This window comes from Scyliorhinus canicula, chromosome 10 (assembly GCF_902713615.1).
Source record: "Scyliorhinus canicula chromosome 10, sScyCan1.1, whole genome shotgun sequence".
NCBI classification, from domain to species: domain Eukaryota; kingdom Metazoa; phylum Chordata; class Chondrichthyes; order Carcharhiniformes; family Scyliorhinidae; genus Scyliorhinus; species Scyliorhinus canicula.
Window position 1 is genome coordinate 125384845 of NC_052155.1, and position 23697 is coordinate 125408541.

The 23697-nt window shown below is 45.2% G+C and overlaps 1 protein-coding gene across 4 annotated transcripts in view; it reads right to left on the reverse strand.

The window, feature by feature from the left end:
* Positions 1–15523: 15523 nt before the first annotated feature.
* tmem200ca (transmembrane protein 200C, genome duplicate a) overlaps positions 15524–23697 on the reverse strand; it is a 64563-nt gene continuing 56389 nt past the window's right edge. For all 4 annotated transcript variants that reach the window (XM_038809715.1, XM_038809711.1, XM_038809713.1 and 1 more), the window contains 2 exons: positions 17867–21786; positions 15524–17624 (listed from right to left, as the gene is read on the reverse strand). In XM_038809715.1, coding sequence (XP_038665643.1) covers positions 20188–21762 — 1575 coding nt within the window. In that variant the 5' untranslated portion in view covers positions 21763–21786 and the 3' untranslated portion in view covers positions 15524–17624; positions 17867–20187. The remainder of the gene's footprint in view (positions 17625–17866; positions 21787–23697) is intronic.

Sequence of the window (23697 nt, forward strand, 5' to 3'; positions counted from 1 at the left end):
CTCCCCCCCTCCTCCCCTCCTCCCCTCCTCCCCCCCCCACCCTCCTCCCCCCCCACCCTCCTCCCCCCCCACCCCCTCCTCCCCCCCCACCCTCCTCCCCCCCCACCCTACCCTCCTCCCCCCCCCACCCTCCTCCCCCCCCACCCGCCTCCCCCCCACCCTCCTCCCCCCCCACCCTCCGCCCCCCCACACCCTCCTCCCTCCCCCACCCTCCTCCCCCCCCCACCCTCCTCCCCCCCCCACCCTCCCTCCTCCCCCCCCACCCTCCCTCCTCCCCCCCCCACCCTCCCTCCTCCCCCCCCCACCCTCCCTCCTCCCCCCCACCCTCCTCCTCCCCCCCCCCACCCTCCCTCCTCCCCCCCCCACCCTCCCGTCCTCCCCCCCCCACCCTCCCTCCTCCCCCCCCCACCCTCCTCCCCCCCCACCCTCCCCTCCTCCCCCCCCCACCCACCCTCCTCCCCCCCCCACCCACCCTCCTCCCCCCCCCACCCACCCTCCTCCCCCCCCCCCACCCTCCCTCCTCCCCCCCACCCTCCCTCCTCCCCCCCCCACCCTCCTCCCCCCCCCACCCTCCCTCCTCCCCCCCCCACCCACCCTCCTCCCCCCCCCACCCACCCTCCTCCCCCCCCCACCCACCCTCCTCCCCCCCCCACCCTCCCTCCTCCCCCCCCCCCCCTCCCTCCTCCCTCCTCCCCCCCCCACCCTCCCTCCTCCCTCCTCCCCCCCCCACCCTCCCTCCTCCCTCCTCCCCCCCCACCCTCCCTCCTCCCCCCCCCACCCTCCCTCCTCCCCCCCCACCCTCCCTCCTCCCCCCCCCACCCTCCCTCCTCCCCCCCCCACCCTCCCTCCTCCCCCCCCCACCCTCCCTCCTCCCCCCCCACCCTCCCTCCCTCCTCCCCCACCCTCCCTCCCTCCTCCCCCACCCACCCTCCCTCCTCCTCCCTCCCCCCCCACCCACCCTCCTCCCCCCCCCACACCCTCCTCCCCCCCCCCTCCACCCACCCCCCCCCCCCACACACCCACCCCCCCACAACTTGAGCTCTCCAGGGGCTGTTGCTAGCTTCGATGACTCCTTCCCTCAGAAGCCGCTGCACCTCGGACCTGATGTACGTCCAGTCCTGGGCACTGTACCGTCTGCTCCTGGTGGCAACGGGTTTGCAATCCGGGGTGAGGTTTGCAAACAGGGAGGGGGGGGGGGGTCGACCTTGAGGGTTGCGAGGCTGCAGACAGTGAGAGGGGGTATAGGGCTGCCGAATTTAAACGTTAGACTCTGAAGATTACACTGAAAATCTAACGCTAGGAGCATGGCCGTGCAGAGGTGGGGGAGGACGTAGAGCCTGTAATTCTTGAACTCCCTTCCCTGGACCATGAGGTTCGCTACACACCCTTTTATTTCAACTGAATGGGAGCCAGAGGCCAGGGAGATTTTTTGATTGACGAGGTGGACAGGAAGAGAACAGCGTCTTACCGTATTGGGGTGTATAAAGCTCTCCGTGCTCCCAGAGTCGAGCAGACAGGATGTCTCGTGCCCATTGATCAATACCATCGTTGTCGCTGTGGAAAGAGAGCGGGGTCGAGACTGGTCCAAGGTCACCGATGCCAATCATGGCAGGAGTTCAGAATCATCATCGGGCAGTGTGTGGTCACCCGCGCTGAGGTCCTTGGAGCCGGTCCAAGTTGGCGGTGCCCACTGGTCGCACATGGCTGACGGTGGACAAAATGGCGGCGCCCATCTCCTGTACGTGGCGTCGGCAGAGCAAGATGGCAGCGGCCAGAGGCCCCACGTGGAGCTGGGGGAGGAAGATGGCAATGCTCGTGGGCCGCACGGGACCTGTGGAGAGGGTTGGAGCGGCGATCCACATTCGCCACCTGGGACCGCAGCAACCGCCCGGGCCTGGCAGACCGCCATGAAATGGCCCTTTTTGCCGCACCCCTTACACGTTGCCGAACGGGCTCGGCAGCGCTGTCAGGGGTGTTTCGCCTGCCCGCAGAAATAACAACGGGGCCCAGCGGGGTTGCCGGGCGTCTCACAGCGCAGGCCTGAGGTGATTCAGAGTCCACTGAGGGGGAATTGTGGGGGTGAAACCCACGCAGACACGGGGAGAATGTGCAAACTCCACACGGACAGTGACCCAGGGCCGGGTCTGGCTTCGATCTGCAGAAACCATGCGCGGGATTCTCTCAGCCCGGGTTGGGCCGGAGAATCCCCGCAACCGGCGCGAATCGCGCCACGCCGCCCTGAGATTCTCCACAGAGCGGAGAATTGGCGCCATTGGTGCCGGCGTGGCCCCCAGGGGGGCCCTCTGATGTGGCCCGGCCCGCTATCCAGGCCCACCGGTCAGCCGGCGGGCCGGCCTCTCCGGCCAGCCTCTGTAGTCCTGCGCTATGCTGCGTCAGGGCCGGCGTGTTGAAAGAAGTCACTGCGCATGCGCAGTGGCACCAGCATGAACGCGCGCATGTGCATGTTGGCACCAGTGCCACTGCGCATGCACGGATCCCGCAGTGCCCAGTTCGCGCCGGGATCAGAAGCTGGAGCAGCGTGAACTGCTGCAGTGCCGTGTTGGCCCCTTTTGCAGGCCAGAATTAGTCATCAGGTTGGCCCATTCACGTCATCGTAAAACGCAACAGCGTAGGCACTCTGCCGTGGGATTAGAGAATCCCGTCCTATAGGTTTATGCCACCTGGCTCAGATTCATCATTTAGGGCATAGGAGAGGGAGGGGTTGGAGAGGTTTAGTTTCTGGAGGGTAGATCGAGTTGTTTGAGAAATTCCAGCTCTAGAGAGGGAATGTATTTTGGATCTTTCAGGTGCACAATATTTTACGCAAAGAATTTCCTTCATTTCCCCTGTGTTGCTCGTTTTAGTGAGTGTGCTTTACACTCAATTGGCTCTGTTTTATTCCCTTGCTCTAGAGTCACCAGGTATCTTTATGATACCACCACGAGGTTCAAGTTCAAGTGCTGATCAATAACTCAATACACCAGTTAGTAAGGTTCAAATCAAAACACATTACAGATGTCTATCGGCAGATGTTGATGATGGAGCAGGCATCACTGGAGGTAGGAAAGAGAAAGTGGGAGTGTGAGCTGGGTTTGGTCTTTGAGGTGAGAGTGTGGAGTGAGGCTCTTTTATAGGGTCATCTTCACCTCATGTGCAAGCTTAAGCCTGATCCAGTTCAATGTGGTGCACAGAGTGCACCTGACTAGGGCGCATACGAGTGCATTCTCAAGGGGACGGAGGGTAGGTGTGTGGTCTTATCCCGAGCTTGTTAGTTTCTGGATATTTTTTGATACAAAGTTAGGGATTTGGGGTGTTCAGCTGGAACCGTGCCCACTGGTGGCCATTCTGCAGTATTGGACTTGCGGATGCTGCGGACGAGAATGAGGTCAAATTTCCTAGCCGTCACCTCGCTTCTAGCCTGTAGGTGAGCTCTGCTTGGGTGGAGGTCCCTGGTGCTGCCTAAGGCCTTGGCTTAACCGTATGAAATTTTTGCATCCAGCAAAGATCAAGTATACCATGAGGGGGTCAGTGGAAGGGTTCCACTCGAGGTGGCAGCCCTTCATCTCCTCTTTCAGGGAACTAGTCGGGGGGGGGGGGGGGGGAGGAGGGATGGGGGGGGGGGGAGGAGGGATGGGGGGGGGGGGAGGGAGGGAGGTGGAATGTCTTTTTTTAGTCTGATTAGGTTTTGTTTTCTTGTTGGGGGGGGGGGTTTACTTCAGAAATAATATGGGGTTGGGATTTGTTATATTGTTGTATTTGAATAAAAACATTTTTTTTTAAATAGGTAGAAGTAAAGATGGCAGAGAATGCATTTTATGAAAACTGCTAGATGGGATGCACTGCAAAGATTGGCTATGCTTAGTGTGGACAAGTTCCAGGTCCAGATGGCTTGCATCATGGTTGTTAAAGGAATAGAAATGGGTGGAGATAACAGAGAGGCTCATCATAATCTTCCAACTTTCCTTTGATATGGGTGAAGTGCCAGAGGATTGGAATGTGGCAAATGTAACACCATAAAGTGTAAGGACATTCCTAGTAACTACAGGTCAGTCAGTTTAACATCAGTGTTGGGTGAGATTTTAGAAACAATAATCAGGGGTAAAATTGGGAGATTTGAGCAAACAAGGGAGGGTCAGCATGGTTGTGTACAAAGGCAGATCATCCTTGAAAACTCTAATTTAATATTTTGATGAAGAACTGACAAGAAGCTTAATGAGGGGAGTGCGGGAATGTTGTCTATATGGATTTTAAAATAGTGCTTTGATAAAGTACCACATAAAAGGCTGGTTAGCAAAGCTCTAACTTATCGGGTGTGGGGTAATGTCAGTGGACTGCTAACATAGACCCCCAGGCTAATCGTCTGGGGATGTGGGCCAGGCTGGAGGAAGAGAAGGTATTGGACAAGGCCCCAGAGGTGGACTGGTCCAAAGATCCTTGAGGCAGAAGCTGAGAGCAGGGGAGCCACCACGGGCGATGATTGTGCAGATGCACAAGTTTTTAAATGAGGAGAAGCTCCTGTGGCGGTCCTGGTAAAGTGAGTCTGTGACTGGGAGGAAAGTTGAATCTGGATCCCATTGGCACAGAGCTGGGGAAGAGGCGAGCGGGTTTCAACAAGGCCAAGGTAGTGTTGTACAAACAGCAGATTTGGATTGGGGTGTTGTACCCAGCCAGACTCTGGGTAATTCATGGCGGTCAGGGAAATTTCTTGGATGCCGGAGTGACTTTATCAGGGATCATAAGCTGGGGGAGAACTGAGGGGTGGTATGGGATGGAGGAGTTGAGTCCGCGAAAGTTGGGATTTTCTGTGGCTCTGGGTTGCCGATGGGGGAGAACTTTGTAGTTGTAAAGTCTGCTTTTTGGGAGGTGGTTTTTGATGCTTTTTCACGTAAGGGCATGTTTTATGGGACCCTTTGGGTAGTGTTGACATTCGTGATTTTTTTTAGGGAGGCTGGGGCCTGTCGTGCAGGCTAAGGTGGGGTTCCTAGTGTGGCCTTCGGACAGGAGTCGCCACGCTAAAAAACATTAGTGAACGGGAGTTTGGTGGGGGAGGTGGCCATGATGGTTGGCCAGGTTGGGGGGTGGAGAGAAGAGGAGGGGGGAAATGTGACGTGGAAGGTATGGAGGCTGAGCATGGTCATGGGCGGGGAAGAGCCGAGGTGGGGTGATGGTGGACGATAGAGGGGGATGAAGGAGTAAGCCTCTCATAAGAATTGTGACATGGAACATCTGCGGGCTAAATGGACCAGTCAAGAGGACTCGGGTATTTCCACACCTGAAGAAATTGCGAGTGGTGGTGATTTTCTTGCTGGAGACGCATCTCCAGGTGAAGGATCGGGTTAGGCTGAGGAAGTGATGAGTGGGACAAGTATTCCACTCGGGGTTTGATTCGAAGTCGAGGGGTGTGGCCATTTTATTGAACCAGAAAACAGGGTTTCTGGGGGCCAGGGAGGTGAGAGACCCAGTTGGAGGGGGGGCAGTACATGGAAGTGAGCAGGGTGTTATAAGGGATGCTGGTATTGTTAGCCAATGTGTCTGCACCTAATTGGGACAATGCTGGATGTGTAAAGAGGTTATTGGGGCAATTCCGGACTGAGATTTGCACCAGCTCTTTCTGGGAGGGGCTTCAACTGTGTTATGCAGCTGAAGGTCGACAGGTCGAGCCCAAGTCGATGGGAAGGTTGAGAATGGGAAGGCTGGGAATGGTGGATCCATGGGGGGGGTTTAGGAACCTAGGAGGGAGTATTCCTTCTTCTCGCATGTGTATAGGGTCTACTCTAGGATTGCCTTTTTCATGGTAAGTTGGGCAGTGCTGATGGGGATGGTAGGGGTGGAATATGTGGGAATTGTGATCTCGGATCACACACTGCACTAGTTGGATGCGAGACTTAGTTCGCGACAGGCACAAAGACCAGGGTGGAGATTGGATTTGGGACCTCTGGCGGACAAGGCATTTTGTGAGAAGGTGAGTGTGGCGTTTGGGAATTATGTGGAGCTTAATCAGAATGGTGATGTGTCGGCGGCCACATTTTAGGAACCTTTGAACGCGGTGGTTAGAGGTGAGATTATTTTGTTAAGGGAACATGGGGTAGGAGGAGGAGTGAGGAGCATCGGTGGCTTTTAGAATACATAGTTGAGGTAGATAGAAGATACTTGGCAGCCCTTGTGAAGGAGTTATTGGTGGAAAGAAAGAAGTTGCAGGGACAGTTTAATCAGTTGACTACGGGCAAAGCAGTGGGGCAGCTGCGGAGTGCAATGAGAGTGTGAAGAGAAGGCGAGTCGTATGTTAGCCCGTATGTTAGTGTGGTTTCAGGCAGCATCTAGGGATATTTTGCAGGTAAGGGCGGAGAACAGGGAGTTGGTGTCAGAGCTGGAAAAGATAAAAAGGTTTCTGGGGGTTCTACGAGAAGTTGTATAAGGCTGAGCCAATTGGAAAGGCATGGGTTATGGGGTGGTTTCTGTATGGGCTGGAGTTCCCAGAGTTGGAAGAGAAGAGGTAGGCACTGGAGGAGCTGTTGGGGCTAAGGGAGGTGATGGATTATAGAATCCCTACAGTGCAGAAGGAGGCTATTCAGCCCAGTGAGTTTGCACCAGCCCTTGGAAAGAGCACCGTACTTAAGCCTATACCTCCACCCTACTCCCGTAACCCCAACTAACCTTTGGGGGTAATTTAGCATGGCCAATCCACCTAACCTGCACATCTTTGGATTGTATCAGTAGGATGCAGTCGGGGAAGGTCCTGGATCTGGACGACTTTCCAGTGGAGTTTTATAAGCAGTTTTTACAGAGTTGGCCCCTCATCTGTTGGGGATGTTCAGCAAGCAGGTGAAGAGGGGCGAGTTGCCAGTAACGTTATCACAGGCTTCAATTTTGATAATCCCAAAAAAGGGGAAGGACCCACTCCAGTGGGTCCTAGTTCTTTCTTGAACACTGACTGAAAATACTGACAAAGGTGTTGGCATGTAGGTTGGAGAGGTGGTCTCGAGGATCAAATTGATTTTGTGAAGTGTAGGCAAATCTCCACTAACATTAGGAGGCTGCTGAATATAGTTATGAATCCATCAAGGGACTTGCACCGGAGGTTATTGTTCCCATGGATGCAGAGACGGGTTTTGACTAGGTAGAGTGGAGGTGTCTATTTGAAATTCTGGGTAGGTTTGGATTAGGGCCAAAGTCCAAGTGGGTTCGACTTCTGTATGCATCCACTGTGGCTAGTGTGCGTATACATGAGATGAGTTTGGGGTTACATAGGGATATGAAGCAGGGGTGCCTCCGTTGTTATTTACATTGGCAATTGAGCACGTGGCAATGGCCCTTTGGGGTCAGCTGAATGGCGAGGGACTGAGGGAGGGGTAAAAGTTGAACGTAGGGAAGAGTGAGGTGTTTCCAGTGAATACAGTGGGGCGGGGCCAACCTGGGGCACTACCATTTAAGATGGCAAGGGAGCAATTCAGGTATTTGGGGATTCGGGTAACGCACGAGTGGGCCACGATTCAAAAGTGGAACATGACACAGTGGAGGTGGTTAAGGGGGATCTCAAGAGGTGGGATGCTTTGCACTTGACATTGGTAGAGATGGTGCAGGTGATAAAGGTGAATGTGCTGCCAAGGTTCCCGTTTCTCTTTCAGACCCTCCCGATCTTTCTCTCGAAGGCATTTTATCGGAGGGTGGCGGCAACTGATTTCAGATAGGTGGGGAAGATACAGAGGGTGAAGAGGGCCCTGCTACAAAGGCAGTGACAGAAAGCGGGGGGCGGGGGGGGGGGGGGGGGGGGTTGGTGCTCCCAAACCTGTTGCATTATTACTGGGCTGCAAAATGTGGAGAAGGTGAGGTGTTGTGGAGTGGGAGAAGTGGATTTGGTTGGAGGAGGAGTCCTGCAGGGGTTCACCTCGCCACCGACGATTCCTGACCCCGCCTTACACTTTGACATTTTAAAACCGTACATGAAAATCTTCAACCATCACCTGGCGAAGGATCCTTTTGCATTGGATACGCCACCAGGGCTGGCAGTCTGGCTGGGGGATTTGTATGACTTTCTCTGGTTGGAGAAGATTAAGTTCGCTCTGAGGGGGTCAGAAGAGGACTTCGAAGTACGGTGGAGACCATTTGTGATTTTATTTGAGGAGCTGTTCATCGTGGGGTGGGGGGAGGGGAGGATTAAAAGGGGAAAAAGTGCACAAACTGTTAACTATGTTTTGTTGGGCCTGTGTATTTTGATATTGTGCACATTTGGAATAAAATATGCTTTTAAAAAAAGGGTCAGCGCTTTTAAATATCTAAACAACTTGGATATACAAGGTTGGAGAATCTAGGGTTATTTTCCTTGGAGTAAAGGACGTTTGAGGTGAGATTTGAAAGAAATGTTCAAGATTCTGACAGGTAAGACAGACAATGAAAAACTATTGATTAATTAATGGTAAAAGGGCCAGGGGACTCAGATTTAAAATTTTGGTAAGGAATACAGAGAGGATGTGAGGAAGAACTTTTTATGCTGCCATTCCTAGTGAATAGCTTGTAACTCTCTGCCAATGAAGAGGGTGGGAGTTGAGATGCGCAACGATAGAAAAAGGATTTTGGATGGTGACTGGAGGGAAATAAACTTACAGGACTAAAGTGATACTGTGGGAGAATGGGACTGATTGGATTGCTCTACAGAAAACTAGCAGGAACTCAATGAGCCGAATGGCCTCTTTCTATTTACAATGATTGTATACCATGGTGAAGGTGCAATACAAGACTTCATGTGCAAACAGTATGCTATAGAAAGACTGAGCTAAGTGGTTCACTAATTGATTGATTTGATGAAAACTCTGCAGTCTTGTCACATCCAGATGTGAATGGTATGGACAATTAAACTAATGGGAGGAGTCTCCATGAACATCCCCACTCTCAAATGTTCACAGTACCCATCAGATTAGTGCAAAAGACTAGGCTGAAACATTTGCAACCATCTTTAGACAGAAATGTTGAGTTCCCCACCATTACAGATGCCAGACTTTAGCCAATTTAGTTCAGTCGCATGATAATGAAGAAACAAATGAGTTCACTGAAGGCAATGGGCTTCAACAATACCCCAGCTGTAGTTCTGAAGATGTATGCTCCAGAAACAGCTGCAGTTTTAGTCAAACGGTTCCAGTACATCTACAGCACTGGCAACTAGCCAAGCTGATGCACTATCAATTACTATGAGACAAGAGTAGAAAATAATCAAGGTTTTATTAAGCAGAGATGTGTGGCCTCCTGCAGCTGCTACCAGAATGGGAGCAGCTCGGGTGTGCACAAACATTTATACTCCGCCTACTGGGTGGAGCCAGCAGGCAGGGATTTACCCCCGTGCCTCCAGTACAGGAATCTTACCGTATTACATCTACTAAACTGTTATTACAACTACTATACAATTAGTGGTGACTACCACACAAGCATGTGGAAAATTGCCCTGGTATATCTTGTCCACAATGCAGACAAATCTAATCTCCCAATTTGTGTCTCTTCAACCTCCCCTTGTGTAATGCAAGGTGTCATTGTCAGTACTACAGTATCAAGAAGCACTTACCAATAACCTACTTGTTGACGCTAAGTTTGGATGTATGCCAGGACAACCCAGCTCCACAGCCTTTGTCCAAAACGGAAAAAGGAACCAAGTTCCAGAGGTGAGGGAAGGATTTATTGGAATTAATAAAATTAATTGACATGAATTGCTATTCCAAGCACTCAAAGGGATAATTGGAACAATTGTAAATTTAAAAAAACCTAATGGAAAGTCGGTTTGGGTGGTTTCTGAGTATCAAGGAAGAATCTTTTTTGTTTGAAGAGAAATAAATTGAACATTTTGGCTGCCAAGTGACACCTCTATTTGAATTTGGGATAATATATAAACAATATCAGTATGATTTGGTGAGTTACCTACAACGAGTAAAATGTCATCCATGGAAGAATAAACAAATATGTATAATTTGTTGTTTTAATTCTATGTACTTTACATGCTAATAATTTAAGAATCAACAGAACTCTTGTAAAGAATAAGGAATACTACGTTTTGTCAATGCTCTGCAGGGCGGGGGGGGGGGGGGGGGGGGGGGGGGGCGGCTGAGATGGTGTTAAATCTGAGGAGTGTCAATGAAATTGCAACAGATAATAGGACTTTTAATCATCAGTACTTATCTGGGGTTATGGAAATGAAACCAAACCAACCCTAGATGCAACGTATGAGGCAAAAGAGGCATTCTACTCCAGCCTCGACCAATAGCTGACCCGCATCCCAAAGGGAGACACAAGCTGATTCTTCTTGGCATTTCAATGCTAGAGCTGAGAAGGACATAAACCTTTGGAAAGGCGTGTTAGGCAGGGAAGGGGTGGGAAAAACATAGGCCAATGGAGTCCTCCTTCTGACAAAAATATTTAGAACAATATTTGGTCATCACGTGCACCCTGTTCCACCAGAGGGACAAGCAGAAGATCTCATGGCAACAGACCCGCTCCATCACTGACACCTAATAGACTATATAAATCTCCCAAGGGACCGCAAACATGTCCACATCACCCGTGCCACAACCGGAGCTGACAACTGCTGTACTGACCACCAACTAATCCACTCTACCATCTCCATCACTCTGGCCCCAAACCAACACAGGAAAAAACAATCTGCTGCAAAAGACTCAATGCCATTGGACTAGACCCAGAGAAGAAACAGCTACTCAGTTGGTGCTTCACAGCTAATCCGGCGATGACCAATGAGCCAGAGCTGCAGAATGCCCACAACGTTTGGTCCACCATAAAAGCCAATATAGTAAGCCCCTGGGGAGAAGCTCAGACCCTCGGTCAGGAAACACCAAGACTGGTTCGACGAGAACAATTAGGAGATCCAGGCTCTCCTTGACTGCAAACTTAAGGTTTCCCTGAACTGACAGCTCCATCAAAACCCATGTAAGAGGAAACATGCCTCCAGGCAAATGGGAGGTTGAGGTGCAAATAATAACACGCAACCTAAATGGTGGGTGGAAAGAGCGAAGGAGACTCAACAATTCACCGACAAATATGATGTGCAGGGCTTCTTCAGTGCAATTAAAATCATCTGCGGTCCAAGTATCCAGGGACCCACTCAACTGAGAGTCAAAACGGAGAGTCAACGCCTGCTAGAGAGAGCACTTTGATGACTTCCTCAGCCAAGACATGACCTTCATGCAAATGCATCTCAGCGCATCCTCAACTCACCATGAGGTTGAAAAAGCCATCCGACAGTTGAAGAACAACAAGGCCTCAGCCGCAGTCGCAATCCCTGCAGAAGTATTACAATGCAGCAGAGAGGGACTCGTCACAAGAATCTACAACCTCATTGCCCTTGTCTGGAAGGAAGAGAGCATGCTAGGTGATCTCAGAGATGCCTTAATTGTGAGACAGGTCCAACTGCAGAAATTACAGAGGGGTTTCACTAATCTCCCCCACAAGAAAGGTCATCGCAAGAATCATCCTCAACCACCTCCTTCCAGTAGCTGAAGAGCTCCTCCCGGAGTCTTAATGAGGCTTCCACTCATCAAGAGGCATGACCTTTAGAACATAGAACATAGAACAGTACAGCACAGAACAGGCCCTTCGGCCCTCGATGTTGTGCCGAACAATGATCACCCCACTTAAACCCACGTAACCCAACAATCCCCCCATTAACCTTACACTACGGGCAATTTAGCATGGCCAATCCACCTAACCCGCACATCTTTGGACTGTGGGAGGAAACCGGAGCACCCGGAGGAAACCCACGCGCACACGGGGAGGACGTGCAGACTCCACACAGACAGTGACCCAGCCGGGAATCGAACCTGGGACCCTGGAGCTGTGAAGCATTGATGCTAACCACCATGCTACCGTGAGGCCCCGAGCGGGCGACAAATCCAGGAAAAGTGTAAGGAGCAGTATGAACCTCCCTACCCACAGAAATTCGTCACCATTCTCCGGCTGCTCCACAATGACATGCAAGTGGTGATCCTTACCATTGGAACGACGACAGTTCCAAAATGTGTGCAAACTGGGTCAAATAGGGCTGCCTCATCGCACCATAGCTCTTCTCCATCTTCCTTGCAGCAACACTCCACCCAGTCACCCTGAAGCTCTCCACGGGAGTGGAGCTAATCTACCGGACTAACAGAAAACAGTTCAACCTCCAATGTCTCCACGCCAAAACCAAGACCACCCCAACTTCATCAACTCCAGTATGCCAGTGCAGTCTTTGGATGCCTGAGGAACAGAGAGTCAGACGACGGAAACCTCAAATCCAGCAGCAAGCTCGTGGTCTACAGAGCAGCCGTGGTCCCTGCACTCCTGCATGCATCAGAAACATGGACAAAGTGAGGCAGCACAGTGGATTAGCTCTGCTCTGGGCCACTGTCCATGTGGAGATTGCACATTCTCCCCGTGTTTGCGTGAGTTTCGCCCCCCACAACCCAAAGATGTGCAGGCTAGGTGGATTGGCCACACTAAATTGCCCCTTAATTGGAAAAATGAATTGGATACACTAAATTTTCATACAGCAGACACCTCAAATCCCCGGAGAGATGTCACCAACAATGCTTCTGTAAAATCCCGCAAATCCACTGGCAGAATAGACATCCTCTTCAGGGCAATATCCCCAGTATCAAGGCACTGGTTACGCTCAACCAGCTGCGATGGGCAAGCCACATTATCCGCATGCCTGAGGCAAGACTCCCAAAACAAGTGCTCTACTCAAGAGCTCCGCAGTGTGGCAAGAAATCACTAGGAGGGCAGAGGAAACGCTACAACGAGACTCTGAAAGCCTCCCTAAATAAATACATCCCCACCGACATGTGTGAATGTCTTGCCTTAGAACGCACAAACTGAAGAAGGATTCACGAAGATGCTGGTCAACTCAAGTGTCACAGGGTGGAGCATAAAGAGCAGAAAGAGCATGCAGAATCAAGAGTAGCCCACCCACCCAGCTTATCAAAAATCAACTGCCAAACCGGTGGCAGAATCTGCGGACCCAGGATTGGACTATTCAGCCACCGCAGAACCCACCTCCTCCGGAGTGGTAGCAAGTCATCCTGGATACTGAGGGACTGCCCAAAAAGCACTGTTGAAGAAAGAAGATGGACCTCCTGAACAAAGTATATGATCCTTCAGGAACACTCCGAGCCTGAAATATGGACCTCCTTAAAGGCACTGAAGCTGGAAGATCCGGCTGATAGATGCTCCCCCCACTGCTGTTGTGTTCCAGGGTCCAGTACTAGTACACTTAATACTTAGCGGTAGGAGTGGTAATGCTACAAATTCTTAGGGTTCTATGTTGGTCTGTAGTAACTTTTACGGATTTTGTCTTAACCACCTTTAAACAGTTCCATTTGAATTTTTTTTTTTACTTTCCAGAGTAACAAAGTCAAAGCTTAGAATGTAGACAGGGGCAAACCCCTAATTCAGCTCCTTGCCTGCTCCAAAAACCAATTCAAATTGAATCCAATTCATGGTTCCCATAAGAGAGTCATACCAGATCCAGACATTACACCGGAACTCAGACTCATCTTAGCCAAAAGGTTGAGAAGCAATCATTTGAATTTCTGCGAAAGAGAATTGACAGTTAAGTTGGCCTGGGAACAGGACAACAACTTTTTACACAAAACTGTTATTAATAAGACTCAATTGGTGGAATCTTCCCAAAAAACACTAAGTGGCATTTTGGGCTTGTAGCCATCTCAGATGGCCACCTGCAAAGGACCATGGGGATTGGCGACAGACTGCTGGGCACAATTCCCATCACAATCATCACATACGTAGTAATTTTCTTGGAGGGAATTGTCATTTGCATTGGGTTGGCAGTACCAAGGAACTGCCCTGCTATGCTAGGGGCTACAAGAGCCTCTGAACTCCCCCCTTCCCCGGCATGGTCATCATGTCTGGTCTCCTTTTGTGGTGATCAGTAGTGATTTGCGTCGGATTCACGCTGTGCTGGCGGGTGGGAAAATTGCAAGAATCTGATTTCAAACAGATCTGGCATATTTAAATGAGGATTTAAATATGCTAAATTGGCTCACGCCCAATGAGGACGAGTAAGATTGTTTGCTGGGTGGGCCCAGGAACAACGGCAATTGTTTGCTGCCTGTAGCAAATCCCATTTCAGTGCTCATCCTTTATTTCCCCAACATATCGGGATTTGCGCTGGGTGCAATGTGGCCAGAAAATCACCCCCAATGCTTTAAAGATGCCACAGGATGAGTTCAAGCAGCTGTATTTATTTTAATTACACTATGTGCAAGTAAAGGCTTCTTTTTCATTTCTAAAGAAATAAGAAAATGATTCAAAACTCAACACCTTGCATTTAGTAGCAAAAAATCCCTACAGTGCAGGAGGTCCTCATGTGGCCCATCGAGGCACGAACCCTCTGAAAGCATTTCTCTGCCTATCACTTTTCTTATTCCCTTTACTGTCTTTTGTTCTTGTCCTTGATTCTCCCTCCTCTGACTCTTTGCATAGGTTCCCATCTTCCTGCCATTTTAGCTTAAACCTTCCCCAGCCACTCTAGCAAATACTCCCCCCGAGATCATCAGGCCCTGTCCTGCCCAAGTGTACCCTCCCAGTTTGTATTTGTCCCAATGTCACAGGGAAATCCTCTCCCTCACACCACCTTTTCAGCGACATATTCTTCCGACATATCCTGTTCCATCTCAACTCTGACTAGCGCATGGCACTTGTAGTAATCCTGAGATCACTACTTTGGAGTTCCTAGTTTTCAATTTACTTCCTAAATCCCCTTATTCTGCTTTTAGGGATCCTATGTCATCTGCCATTTGATGTGCACTTTAATTCATGTGTACCTCAGGTGTCTTTAATTTCAACCATTAACACCTTTAAACAAAATATTGCTGGTCCCTAACCAGACCTCTCTTCCCCCCCCCTCCCCCAGCGGCATCCCAGGATCTGGCCAAGGATCATAACAACCATCTACAAGGGTCACTCCAAATCACACACCATCCTGATTTGCAAACATATCTTCATCATTGCTGGGTGAAAATCCTGAAACTCCTTAACAACACTGTTGGAGTACCTTCACCGCATGATTTCAAGCTGGAACTCACCACCACCAGCTCAAGGGCAATTAGACATGATGAATATATACTGACCTTATACCATGAACAAATATTAATTTGTAGTTTATTGTTGGATATATGAATGTTTAACATATTCATCTGAAACACCCCTCCATGCAATTTTATCAGATCATTAACAAATTTATTGTTTAATATGATAATACTGTAACAGAAATAATACTTTAATTGAAATAATCTAGAGGGGAATTTCAAATCTGTGTGGTAAATACTCATCCTCCAATAAACTATGATGGAATTCCTGGGGCACAGGATTTTGTAAATGTTCCAAGTATATTTCACTCTATTTTTAGACAGAAATTTAAATAATGATTTGCTTTCAGATGTATCTTGAAGAACGATGCTTGTACTGAATTGCATGCACATGTTTTCTGTATGTGTGTATTTGGTTAGAGCCAAAGCTGTGAATATAAAATCACTAATGATTAGATTCTGTGCAGATGAATGTTTACATAATGTGACCTTTGATATTTTCTACAGCGAGTTTATAAATGGATAGAGGTCAAGTGATTGAAAAATAATGACATTTTTGAAATATAAAAATGCTATGCTGTGCAGCGCTATAGAGCATGCTGTGCAGTGCATTGTGACTTGTAGCACTGTTCTTCAATAAAAAAAAAGATTTGAATAAATATAAATCAAAATTTTCAAAAATTGAGTAAATGCACCTTTACCTCTCAACTTGTGATGGAAGCTGCTGATTTTATTATCTTTGATTCTGTACTCTAGTCTATTACCTTAATTAGACTTTGCCAAGCAAAACACACAGCCTGCATTTCATTTCCGTTGCTGCAAATATTGTTGATATCTTGTACCCCTCAGCCTCAAGATACCATTTACCATTTTAAGTTGTAAACATGTAAATATTTGTCCCCCTTTAACATCTGCTAGGCTTTTACATTAAATTGCTGGGTTGTTTAGGGATTCCAGAGAAGGCATAACATTTAATAGTGCAATGTCCAGACATAATTCTGCCTTAGAACCAGAAATTCTGTTTTAGAACCAGAAATCTCAATTTATGAATCGGTTTTAAAATTATATTATTTTGTACACCTTACTTATTGGTGAAATATATGCAGAACACTTGTTTAGTGTGATAAAAGTAGGAACACATATGTACATGAACATTATATGCAGAAAATACGACCAGGTCAAAATTGTGTACCTATTAAAGTGGAAAATATCAATTAGTATGCAAGCTCTGCATGAAAACTGGAGCAATCAATTGTAACTACGGCTCATTAGAAGATAGTTGACAAATATTGAAAAATAAGAGAAATAATGTAAATCAATTATAAAAATGAGTTTCTGAATGATACTCCATCACTGTAAATTAGGGTTGAATATTATTTGAACAAATTAAGGAATTGGAATTTTCTGGTGTGTATGACTTTTTTTTTTACAGGTAATCAAGGAATTTGCAAGAAAATTACATACTTAAAACATTAATCTGTCTTCTAGTTCAGAGCTGTTCCCGATATCATGTAGCATACTTTATTGAATATGGATCAAGATGTAATATTGCTTTCATGTTTGTTGTATTAGATCTTCATTTCAATATAAAACTAAAAGGATGAACAATTTCTAATTTGCTGTTGAAGTGGAATTCATTTTGGCAAACATCAAGTGGTCAGGTCAGTGGAAAGGGAAGGTAGGTTTGTAATACTAAGAAGCCACATTTCAAAGACGGCAGTAAGTGAAAACTGGATTTGTGAAACCTACGCCCAATTAAAGCAATTGGTACTGTTGATTAACTCATTCAAAAGATGACCAAATTGTAAATACGACTAAAAATCATTGAATAGATATATGGTATAGTGGTCAGATATTCCCTAGAATAGCATGATTCCTATGCTGCTGGGTGTGCGGAGAGTATTATCTATGAAGGGTAGCTGTCCAAAATCAGCAGTAGAGCTACAAATATTCTGTTTTTAAAAAAATAAGTTGCTTATCTCATTACTTTGTGATTATTTTGGGTCACTTATGCATACCATCCCTTTAGATTACGGGTAGGACAGAATCCATAAAGACTTGACAAGACATGCAAAACCAAAAATAGGCTAATCAATACTCATCATAACCACTGGATGGCGCAGTCTTAAGCCGTGTCTTCGGCTGACAGTGGTATCTTTTTGAGGAGGTGAAATTAAACTGTCAAATCCAGGAAATTGATACGGCAATCGAGAAAACTCCAGCAGACTATGGTTACTGATGACATTTCAATAGGTAAACTTCAATGGGCTATACACCATAGTGCTTCCCAACATCCTTTTCAAGACACATCTTAAAAAGACTGTTAATTAGTTGCAAAGGGCAACAATCTCCTTAAAAATAAATAGTTCCTGGAATCTGAGCCGATTATTGCTAATGCATTTTACATGCAAGCCTGCTAGCTACTGATATCAAGCTGGTGAAATTGGTCTTCAGCGAAGGGCAGAACAGGCATGTTTAAAGTGGGTTGCTACTTTGCTCTTGCCTGTTCCACTCTTTTACCAAAGACTAATTTCATCACCCAAATACCTTTTTTTTTTTAAATTTAGTGTACCCAATTCATTTTTTTCAATTAAGGGGCAAATTAGCATGGCCAATCCACCTACCCTGCACATCCTTGGGTTGTGGGGGCGAAACCCACGCAAACACGGGGAGAATGTGCAAACTTCACATGGACAGTGACCCAGAGCCAGGATCGAACCTGGGACCCGGCGCCAGGAGGCTTCAGGGCTAACCCACTGCACCACTGTGCTGCCCCATCACCCAAATACCTGATTCAAATCTACTATACCCAATTATTTAATAGGTTCCAATATCTGATTTAGATATTCAGTGAATCAATGTTTCTCAAAATGAATCAAAATGTAAGTTTCATCCACATTGCCCAAGTAGTCTGTCCAGAGCCTCAATATTCATTAATAAATGTGATATGAAAACTGGGTGCAATATACAAAGTGTAGATGAACCTAAGTACAGAACCCTTAGGGTTGTACAATATTACCTAGCAGTAATTGCAGGACCCTTCAGGTACCTTATATTGCTCAGGAGGTTTTAATAGCTGATCTGTGACTACACACAAGTTCCTTTCTTCCTTTCCTGCTCTGTTAATTTGATGCATTAAATAGACCTACCTTGGTTGGTGTGGCCGGTTCCAAGTGTAACACAGCACCTCTCCAGATTAAATAACATTTTTGCCATTTCTGAACTATTTATTTGTCTAAATCATCTTGCAATCTACCAATTTCTTTATTCCCAAAATTTTAGACATTTTGGGCACCATTGCCAAATTTAGTTGTACAAATAACAGTAAATAATCCAGCATAGAACCCTTATTAAGAAAAACATGTCACCGGGCCTCAATCTGAACCCATCCGATCAATAATTTACTTTGTACAATTCTGATTAAGTGAATTTTTTTCTATTGCTGAAAACAAAAGACATACTATTGAAGCTTTACATCTTGCACTCATCAGCACAGCTACATCAGACAAACCATCTGTAAGGGGATCACAGTTACCAGCTGTCCGCTGCACGGAAACACCTCTATCAGAGTCCACTTATTAACCATTCGGCACTCTTTACCCATGCAGTATAAATCGTTGGCACCTTCCTGTTGGTTTATCTTGTACAGCTGTCCTGATGAGCACAAGATGAAAAGCTTTGATAGCATGTCTCTTTTCAGCAATATTCAAGTTCTGTAGTACCAAATGACTATTTGTAAATCTCTCCAAAATAGCCATACATGCAAAAGTTTTTCAGAGGTTTTCTGTGAATCCAAGTAAATAATATCCATGTTCTGATGAAAGGTGATCAATCCAAAAACGTTAACTCAGTTTCTCTCTCCAAAGATGCTGCCAAATCTACTGAGTATTTCAGAATTTTGTTTTTATTAAACAAGATCGATCACTCTTGGATTTCTTTCATCTCCTAGTTGCATTTATTTTTAAGTCATATTTATAGTAGTGAGGCATCAGCTCCTTCTAAAGCTTTATTAGGCATCCTCAATAAAAGAGTGCTACCCCCTAGACTTTAAAAAAGAAATTACTGTGTATAATGCTTTCTAATATCTTCCTTCCAGGTGAAATTAAGCTTACTTGTCACGGGCCTATACTTTAAAGGCTGATTTCTTTCCTTTTTTTTTTAAAAATAATTTTTCCTTTTTTAACTAACACATGTAATACAACTACAGCTCCCTTACTCTTTTATTTAAGAAACTATCTACCTCACTAACAATATTCTTCAATCTAACTCTAGGCAAATACATAATGACACCATTATACTTCATAATGACACCATTATACTGGAGAGTACTTAATGGACCAAATTGTTTTCTCATTCCACATTTTCTCAAATAAACTGGCTGCAGTGACATAATTTGTGTAGAAGACAAGTGTAACAATGTATGGATCCAGACATTTAAGCCAGAATTAAGGGTAAAGTCCATTGGGAAAACAAACGACTGTGATGATAAAAATGTGTGAAGGCTGCAAATAAGAAAAAAAATATATAATTTTAGAACAGTGACAATTTAGAGAGCACAAGCAATGAGGCATAATACAGAATTCAGGATTACAGAAATAACTTACTTGGTTAGACCTCTATTAGTGAGCACAAATGCAAATCATTTCTTACACTTTAATTATGAAATAACAGACTAAACGCTATTTAATATCACATTTATGTGGGTTTAGTGCATTATGTGCTTATACAAGATATCTAATATCCTTTGACTTATCAGAATATAGAATTCAGTACAAGTTAAATCGGCTTATTTTGATGGTTCAAAACTATAAACTACAATCCTCGATGACAGAATGTTCAATGTTCACAAGCTGTTTACAAATAACTGGACAACTCTCAGTGATTTTTATCGGAGGTAAACAATTGCCACCCAATGGCTGATGTATTTACATTTGGAAGCAACTAAAGAAACTGGATCGTTAGTTCCACAACAATAATCTAGGAGTCTTTGGAGCTTGACGGACATTCAATAATCAGTAACTACTGAAAAGTAACATATTATTTTCTTTTGTTGCAGTTTTCATTGCATTTTGTGTGTTTGGGCTCAACTATGTATGATAATACTACTGTATTACTGATTACTATCAATTTCATCATCATCGATTTGTAGGGTATTGTGTGAACTGGAAATCATGAGCAACTTCTCTCTCTTTGTGTACTGTCTCTGCACACATCTTTGCGGTTTATCCACCTTTTGTTCATTTTTTCGCATTGTACTTTCTTGTATGACATCTTTATTAAGATTGTCTGAACAGTCATCACTAGACTCATCTATGGCTTCTGGTAGTACAAGAGTAGACTCAAAAGAGTCCTCATCATCTAACTTAATGTAGTCCTTACTGTTGGTGCAATCTAAATGTGTGCAGTTTGGATCTATCCCTTCATCCTGCATCATGGATGTGGACGGATAGTCATCAAGATTCATAAGTTTAGAACGAATGGATAAAGTGTGGAGAGAAAGATTGGATCCGGTTTTCTGAAATGGAACAGGAGAAACCTGGGACACTTGGGAAGAGGAATTTTGTGAGCTTTTGTTAGATACCAATTGGTTGCCATTAAACCATGAGGTATTTGAAGTCTCAATTTCTACGCTCTGGTTATTATCTCCAAAGTGATCACTGTTTATGCTTATATCCGCTGAAATAGATTCAATAGTTTCAATCTGATCAGACGCAAAATGGTCAAATGCTTGTTGAGGTTCATTACATTTTTCTGAAGTTTGTGTTTCGTTTCCATTTTTCCCATATCTGGCGACACCCTCTTCCAGGGCACAGTTGTTCAGTTTGATGACAGGCAGTGTGAATGCACTAATAGAAGAAGTGACAATTGACTTAGCTCCACACATCTGGGGCATTTGGGTTCTATCGTTCATTCTGATTCTGTCTCTGCAAATACTGTACACCGTATCGGAGAATGTCTTTCTATCTTTGGGAATTTGTTGCTGCAAGTTTGCTACAAAGTCGCAGTGATTTTTATCATCATTTTCTTTTGGATCCATAGGCTTCACAGTATTAGCAATGGGTGTCCGCCAGGTACTTTTGGCCAACATTGCTGCACAAAATGAATCAGGAGATTTGAGATTATCCATGCTTTTGGACTGCACGTAATTGACAAAACCATTAAGCGGCCCACAATCCTTTGTCCTCAAATTGTGTACATCTATGACTGTAGAATAGATGTCTCGTATATTAATTATCTTGGTCTTCTTGTCTCTATTTTCATGAAGAACTGTATTGGCACAGATAAACAAAAATATACCAATTCCCATAATGAGGGGTCCTAAAACCTTCAGCTTTTCAGAATGTAAGTAGCTGGCTAAAAAATTAGAAATAATCTCCAGTGTTGTAGTCTCTAAACTAGTGCTATTGGTGATATTGTAAGATTGGACCTTAACAGTGTCAAAAACGTCAGTGCCCTTAGGCCAGTATCCCATCACTGTCATTGCTATCCCCATTAACAACACCAGGATTCCAAATGCAGCAATCAGTCCAGAAATGGAGAACAGCTTCAATTTGCCTTTCACTACCACGACATCACTCTTGCATTTCTTTTTTGCTTTTCTTTTGCGTTTTTTAACATGATTACGTGATCGAAAAGAATCTTGTCTCCTAGCTGAAATACGAAGAAGCCCTCCTGTTGCTATCATGATAAATCCACTTATCAGCTATACCTGAAAAAAAACAAAACAATAATTTAAAGAATGAGAACAGATGGAGCAACATGTGTAATTATTAAAAAGGTACTAAATCTAATTAATAGAAAATTGGAAATTAACATGCTATCCATATTTTTTAATGTCACACACATCCTGTTCTTGTCTGGTACAGGAGATTAAAATCAGGTCATAAGACTTCAAATTATGTGTTTTTGTAATTTGTTTGATGGGGAATTGCAAAACAGAATTAGTTTATGGTGAGCTGAAATATAACTTATTGCAAACCATTCAAATTTTAAAAATTAAATTTCCAAGAACTGACAGTGACTGATGCACACAATATTTGGTCAGTTTACGTAGTATTTATCATCACTTCAGCAGCATTGGACAAATTCTGGCAGATTTCAGAAATTTTTGTGGGAATTCTTTCGGAATTAGAAAAGGCAAGATGATTTTCATTCAAATAGCAAAAATGTGTTCAGCATTTATCTTATTTGTTGGGAATGGGAGTTCATGATTAGTATTCAAACAAATGACATTACAAGTCCAACATTTATAGCAGCAACTGCTGAACAGTAAGTAAAATATCACGGAAAGACAGCAACATTTTAAAAGTCTGACTTCAAGCGCACAAAATATCACATTTGTTGATGGGACTGTTTATAAAACAGAAATGGGAAACAAGTTTGTATGGTTTGTTTTAAATTTATAAAGTAGCTATGCACAATAATTTAATGACCCATTTTACACAGTCACTTCTCCAGCAATAATTACTGCTGTAAATGAGTGAATGAGGTGCTTGCAGGTTTTAGCAATAGAAAGGTTGTCCATCAGGTCACATTAAGTAGTAATTATGGTGATTGCCAAAACCATAAACTAATTCTGTTTTGCAATCCCCATCAAATTACAAATGTACAGTTAAAAAATAACACATAATTTGAAGTTTTATGTTCTAATTTTAATCCTCTGTACCTGACAAGAATGGGATGTGTGGGCAGCACGGTGGCACAGTGGTTAGCATTGCTGCCTACGGCGCTGAGGACCTGGGTTTGAATCCCGGCCCTGGGTCACTGTCTGTGAGGAGTTTGCACATTCTCCCCGTGTCTGCGTGGGTTTCACCCCCACAACCCAAAGATGTGCAGGTTAGGTGGATTGGCCACGTTAAATTGCCCCTTAACTGGAAAAAATAATTGGGTACTCTAAATTTTTTTTTTAATTAAAAAGAGAACGGGATGTGTGTGACATTATATAATATGGACAGCGTGTTATTAATTTCCCATTTCCTACCATATTTCCCTTTCTCTGTCTATTTAACTCCTTTTGCAGGAGGTATGTGAGGCAGTCAAGTTATTACGCAGTCAAGTTATTGCGTATTGGCACTTTAAAGGGAAATATGCACCAAATAAGAATTGTTCACAATATTTAACTTCCCTTCTCTCTCAAATAAACATCAGGTTTGAAGTGATGATTTTCAGCGGATGTGATTTTAACCAGTATATTAATTGCTTGCTTTGTACAGATCTATATAATTATTACTGACTAGTGATTGTTAAATATTTTCAATAATTCTTACTTAGGGTTTCTCCATAAAGTACTGATTGAAAATTGGGTCCTTATACAATTTTAGAATTTAAATAGTATTGAAAAACTTGAAATGTTTATTTGAGGTAAACGATACCTTTTGTGAAGCACCATGTTCAGCAGTGGTTAACACATTGCTGGGTCACCTCGGAGACATGAATTCCTATTAGGTTAAAATTTCCCACTGGTGATAAAAATCCTACATCAAATACGTTTGGGCAGTCTTACAGAGGTTCCCACTCAGCTCGGGCCGACAGCTTATTTGCCCATGCTAGAGCCACTGAACATACAGTGTAGAAGGAGGCCAATCAGCCCATCGAGTATGCACCAATCCATTTAAGCCCT